This window comes from Nycticebus coucang, chromosome 17 (assembly GCF_027406575.1).
Source record: "Nycticebus coucang isolate mNycCou1 chromosome 17, mNycCou1.pri, whole genome shotgun sequence".
Lineage (NCBI taxonomy): Eukaryota > Metazoa > Chordata > Mammalia > Primates > Lorisidae > Nycticebus > Nycticebus coucang.
In genome coordinates, this window is record NC_069796.1 from 37,254,286 (window position 1) to 37,260,668 (window position 6,383).

The 6,383-nt window shown below is 49.3% G+C and overlaps 1 protein-coding gene across 1 annotated transcript; it reads right to left on the reverse strand.

The window, feature by feature from the left end:
• Positions 1-1,962: 1,962 nt before the first annotated feature.
• LOC128568516 (40S ribosomal protein S28-like) lies at positions 1,963-3,020 on the reverse strand. The gene is made up of 2 exons (XM_053566201.1): positions 2,992-3,020; positions 1,963-2,200 (listed from the first exon to the last, which is right to left on the reverse strand). Exons 1-2 carry the CDS (start codon positions 3,018-3,020, stop codon positions 1,963-1,965), a joined length of 267 nt encoding a protein of 88 aa, XP_053422176.1.
• Positions 3,021-6,383: the final 3,363 nt, after the last annotated feature.

Genomic DNA, 6,383 nt, shown 5'->3' on the forward strand with positions numbered 1-6,383 from the left:
TCTGCCCTTCACCTTCTCCTTTTTTCCCCTCCTTTTCTCATCTACTTATCCTAGAAACATGGACTTGCCGCCTACTGTGTGCCAGGATCTGTGCAAGGGTTAAACCAGCCTAGTTCCTGTCACTGGACAGAAGAGAAAGATAGGTGGTCTGAGGGTTATGATATAGCATAGTCCATGCTCAATAGTCAGAAGGGTAGGTGGTCAAAAACTCTGGAGTCAAATTGATCTGATTCAAAAACTGCTTCCATCCCTCACTTTAGAGTATGACCTCAGGCAAGTTGTCTAACCTAGATAAACTTCAGTTTATTCATCTGCAAATGGAGATGATACTTCTTACTTTATAGGACTGTTGTGAAGATTAAGTGAGATAATCTTGGTAAATTGTTTGGAACAGTGTCTGGCATATGGAAAATCACTCATTAGAGGACAGGTAGTATTATTTTAAGTATCCCAATGATAATACTGGCATTTGTTACCTTGTAGTGCTCGCTGTGAGCCAGCCTGTGTGCTATGCATACAGCAATGACTCAAATGTGGCTTTTGTCCTAAGGCATTCACAATATACTAGAGGGATGACAGATGTGTAAACAGATCACCATAAGGGTGTGAGAGCCCCATCATCATCCCCCAAACTGTCATTTTCTGAGCCTTGACCACATGCTATGCATAACATTTTTTTTATTTCAGGGTAATATGAGGGTGCAAACGATGAGGTTACATTACTTGTGTTTGTAAGGTAAAGTCCAAAGTCCAAGTTATAGTTGAGTCCAGGAAATGTGCCATACACCCCTACATTGTACTCGACAGATAGGAACTTACTGAACCACCCCCCCTTCTTGAATTTATTTGTGTTTTTCTCTCATGTGGGCCTGTAGTTGTTGATTTACTAGTTTCAAATTAGTACTGAGTACATAGGATGCTTACTTTTCCGTTCTTGAAATACTTTACTTAGGAGATTGTCTCCAAATCCATCCAGGTAAATACAAAAGATGCAAAGTCTCCATCTTTTTATGGTTGAATAGTATTCCATGGTGTACATACACCACAGTTTATTAATCCATTCATGAGTTGATGGACACTTGGGTTGTTTTCACTTCTTTGGAATTGTGAATTTGGCTGCTATAAACATTTGAGAGCAATAACATGAGATTTTAAAGGTACATCATCTTGGCTCAGCGCCTGTGGCTTAAGCGGCTAAGGCGCCAGCCACACACACACCAGAGTTGGCGGGTTCGAATCCAGCCAGGGTCTGCCAAACAACAATGACGGCTGCAACCAAAAAATGGCCAGGCATTGTGGCGGGCGCCTGTAGTCCCAGCTACTTGGGAGGCTGAGGCAAGAGAATTGCTTGAGCCCAGGAGTTGGAGGTTGCTGTGAGCTGTGATGCTACAGCACTCTACCCAGGACGACAGCTTGAGGCTCTGTCTCAAAAAAAAAGGTACATCATCTCTAATTCCTCAGTAACCCTGTGAGGGATATGTTATCCCCATTTTAGAGATGTCATTAGTAACTTATTCACTATCAGGCCATTTGCAGAAAGAAGTATTGACTTGAAGAAAAGTGATCAATTGGGCCTAAAAAAGCATCAGGGAAGCCTTCAGATAACAGGTGATCTTTTATCAGGATTTTGAAGAAATGGGTAGGAGTTTTCCAGGAGCCAAGACTGGGAAGGAGTGACATGGCACAGCACCTATTTTTTTTTTTCTTTCTTTTTTTTTTTTTGTAGAGACAGAGTCTCACTTTATGGCCCTGGGTAGAGTGCCATGGCATCACACAGCTCACAGCAACCTCCAACTCCTGGGCCTAAGCAATTCTCTTGCCTCAGCCTCCCGAGTAGCTGGGACCACAGGCAACTTTTTTTTTTTTTTTATAGACAATATGAACGCTTTATTTAACACTTCCAGATGATCCTTGTTAAGCCAAGTGGTCGCGACTGTAACATCCAGGACACAGCAGCCAAGTTCAGCGTAGCCTCCGAGCTTCTCTCTCAGACTCTAGCAGGGTGAGCACGTCACCCTCGCGTACGGGGCCTTTTACATTGCGAATGATGGAGCAGCTCATGTCGTCCATAAATTCCACGCGCACCTGCGTGCACTGTCCCTGAGAGCTGGTCCTGCCCAGCACCTTGGTAACCCTGGCCAGCTTTATTGGCTGCACGCGGCTGGTGTCCGTGATGGCGGCAAGGCGGCTGTCGGGCCGGCTGAGGGCACAGCACTTCTATGGGTCTGTGGGAGGGGTGGAGCTGCAGGCAGCATCCGCAGGGGTTCCTCAGTCCTGGAGAGACCCCTGTGTCTCTAAACAGAGCTGTGGTTCCCTGAACCCCGACCGACAGCCATTCTCTCATGTGCCCCAACACCGTATCATAACCTAAATAAATAGAGGGTGGGGCGGCGCCTGTGGCTCAGTCGGTAGGGCGCCGGCCCCATATACCGAGGGTGACGGGTTCAAACCCGGCCCCGGCCAAACTGCAACCAAAAAATGGCCGGGCGTTGTGGCGGGCACCTGTAGTCCCAGCTACTTGGGAGGCTGAGGCAAGAGAATCGCTGAAGCCCAGGAGTTGGAGGTTGCTGTGAGCTGTGTGAGGCCACGGCACTCTACCGAGGGCCATAAAGTGAGACTCTGTCTCTACAAAAAAATAAATAAATAAAAATAAATAGAGGGTGATATGTTATATAGATATAGTCAATAGGCTTGTAAACTTGGAGGATTTCAGCTGAGTCACAGAGCTGAAATAATTGCATGGAGATGGAGCCTCTCTTCTCCCACATCCACTGACCTAGTCGCCAAGGGTACCAGGTGCCCTGGTCGGGGTGTACTGGGCTCCCCGGGGAGGCTGGGAGGCAGTGACTACGCGGGAATCAGGGAGACAGTCTGTTTAGATGACTTTGGGAAGACCCACCAGATTTGGGGCAAATAAAAATGAAATCTCTTCCTCCATTTCAGTCGCTTCCCCTTGGCTCTTTCTCTCTGCCTGTTCTCTCCCCTAGTTGCCAGATAGCAGCCACAGAGGAGGTGGCCATCTTGGTGCAGTGGCAGGTCTGCACCACTGGAGCCAGAATGTGGCATTAGGATCCATCTGACTGGTTCCACACCCAGAAAAATCGGACTCATCATCATTAGCATTCTGTTTCTCTACCCACAGCAAGGAGAGGCAGCATCCTGCATTAAGGACAGTGGCAGGAGGGAGCAGCCTAGAGCAAAGCTGCCTTTAGAGCTCAGATCCCCAGTTTTAGGGCCACCCACCCTCAGCCAGTGCAGCGAAGTGCTTCCAGCACAGTGTGTGGGTTCGAGGAGGACTTGAGGGAAACTTCACAAGTGGTGAGGCTGTTGTGCTTGTGACAAACAGAGATTGAAGGTGCTTTCCAAACACCTGCTAAAAACGTGGTTTTGGGGAGAAAAGGGATGGATAAGGGAACCTCCCTGAGTCTGAACACCCTCCACCCTCTCCTTAAAGCAGCCCCCACCAGCTTCAGAGGCCTAATTCATTCCTTACATTAAGAAGCAGCCCTGGGAGGGAACAGCCCCACAGAGCAGGAAGCACGTGCACATTCCAATAAAGCACTCAAAGAGGCAATTATTTCTGGGCTGGCCGTCCCAGCCCAGAGTATCTGCAGCCAGATTTCCAGAGCTGCTGTTATTGCCTCTGGCTGTTGGCAAAATTAAACTTCTTGAGAAATCAGAATAAGCTGGCCCCCAGCATAAGGGGGTTGGAATTGCTCCCCTGCCCAGGCCCATCTGTGTGGGGCTAGATGAGGGAGCAGGGTGTGTGGGTGGGGGGTGGAGGAAGGGAAGTGGCAGCGCAGGCCCCTACGGATAGCACATTAGAACACAAGTCTGGGGCGGTGCCTGTGGCTCAAGGAGTAGGGCGCTGGTCCCACATGCCAGAGGTGGAGAGTTCAAACCTAGCCCCGGCCAAAAAAAAACCACACACACACACACAAAAAAAAGAACACAAGTCTGCATGTTGCCCACTAGGATGTGAGCTCAGTGAGGGCAGGGGCCATGTGTTCTTGTTCATTGCCATATCCACAGCACCTGGGACAGTGGCTGGCACGTAGTATATGCTCAGTAAGTAGATACTCAGATTACTGAGTGAATGTGCACACTTAGGCACCAGGCCAGAGTCTCATGATAAACATTATGATAAGTTCCTCCCCACCCCAGCCTCTCACCCAAGACAGGTCACATGCAGGTACCTTGAGCAACACATCAATGCCCCACTTCCTCACCCTTCCCATGCGATAATGCTATGGAATATTTAGTAAATTCCCCCAGAAGTGATAAATGGCCTATCTTTGGGATATGAAGGGGTGGGCAGTGCCCCTGTTGGGCACCTCATAAATAGGAGATGCCGTCCAGGGCCTCGGACCATGACTCACTCACTCTTCCACTTGCCTTGGGAACATTTGCCTGCCCAGCCTCCCCCCTTCTTCTTTGGCATATACTGCTCTTCCTTCCTCGTCAGCCTCACACTGTGTCCCTGTCACAGTATCAAACACCTCTTGTGGACCACTTAAAATTCTTTCAGTCTCACCCCTTATTCCAGTAACTGCTGTGACAACCAGCTTCCTGCTGGCTTCCACCACTTCAGGCAGTGTGACCTGACAGCACCTCACCCACAGGGTATTGACCTTGCCCTCTTGCTTTTGCCCCCTACTTCTCTGTTAGCAAGGAAATTATTGGCTTTCCTGCCTGGGGAACCCAGAGGTGCAAGTGTAACTAATATTCTTGACAGTGGAGCTGGGAGCCAATGTATAAATTCTTCCCTCTTTCTTGTCCTAGGTGGACAATTCTGAGACACTTCATTAAGCTTTCCAGAATGTTCCCTGGTTGCTTGAAGCTGTGACCAACTCCAAAATACATTCTCATTTGGGCTCTCCTAGTCCACCTCACTCCCCTGTCCTTGACCCCTACTCCTCAGATCACAGTTTAAGGTTCAGCTTTCATGGGCACTTGGGCTAAATCACTCCCCTCTTCTCTCTCTGCCCCGGCCATACTGGTTTCCTTTTAGTTCTTCACCTCTTTCCCACCTCAGAACTTTCCAACAAGTCTTCTCCACTGCCTAGGGTGCTTTTTTCTCTGTTCAGGAAGACCCTTAGCTGAGACTTATAGGAATGGAAGGAAGTAGCTAGGAGATCTGGGAGAAGAATGTTCCAGGCAGAGGGAACCAGCTGTGCAAGAGGTGTGAGGCAGAAATGAACTCAGCATGCTCGGGGTGTAGCAGGAAGGTCTTTGTGGCCAGAGCAGAGTGAGAGAAAGAAGAGGGGCACAAGATGCAGCTGGAGACAGCAGCCAGATCATGTGCAGTTTTGGAGGCCACAGTAAGGTGTTTGCATGTTAAATGCATCTGAAAATAAACTCCAGGGATAATACTTGTCTGTTCACTGCTGGTGTCCTGTATGTAGTAGGCACTCAATTAATGTCTTTGAAATGAATTAATAAGCATCCTTGTCTGTATCTAAACCCAGCTAACCCTCCTCCCACGTAAGGTGACAGAGCAGTTCTCTCTTCTAAGATGACAGCTCCTGGGAAGGAGAGGATCAGGCTGTGGGATGAGGCTGGTTTTGTTTCATCCTGAGAGAATCATTTGGAAGTACAAGCCCTGCTGGCTCTGGGCACTGACTCCTCTCCTCTCCTCTTCTCTTTTCTCCCACATTCAATTCTGATACCGTTGCTCAGTTCTCTGCTCCTGCTGGGCTCTGCTCCTGACATCATTAGTCACCTCCCTCGGTTCTCAGCTTCCCTAATGAGCATCTGTCTCGTCTTCAGTCTGAGATGGGGAAACCAAGGTCTGGCAGGGGGCGGGGGGGGGCGAGGAGTGCAGGGCTCAGAGAGGGTTCACGATCTTTCTCCCTGTTCTTCACCATGCGCTGAAGGTGGGAGTAAGGGGAAGGAAGAGGTAAGCGGAAGACAGCTAAAGTTTAGGAATAGGTCATAAAGGGGCCCCAGCTTTGCTGCTAGAAAGAGTCCATGGAGAACAGAGTTGCCTGTTTTTCATTAAGAGGTTAAGGAACAGGGTGAGATAGGAGCAGAAGGAATGGAGGTAGGGTAAAGCAGAAAGAACCCATCCTGGTGGGCAACTGGGGCCAGAGGGCGTCCCCTTGGCTAAAGGCCTTTCCTGGGCAGGCCAGTCTCTGCCCTATTACCCATTCTCCTATGTGTGGAGGCAGGGAGGTGACAGAATCAGCTCTTAAAGGCCCTGCCAAACAGCAAGGAACCGTTCTTGGTAGCTCTGAGGCAGCCTTGTGCAGGGACACCAAACAAGGGGCCGAGGTGATAGAGAAGTTTCCCTGGTGCTGTGCAGCTGTAAGAGGTTGTACCGCCAGGGGCCTGCAGAAAGCACGGCACACTCACAGGGTGAGCAGATGAGAGGCTAATGAAGG

What these genes read in the sequence shown, in the direction of transcription:
- LOC128568516 (XM_053566201.1), bottom strand. Translation starts at nt 3,020, where the DNA reads ATGGCCACCTCCTCTGTGGCTGCTATCTG. An exon ending in TCCTCTGTGGCTGCTATCTG is followed by an intron (nt 2,201 to 2,991) that starts GCAACTAGGGGA and finishes CTGTGCCCTCAG; the next exon opens with CCGGCCCGACAGCCGCCTTG.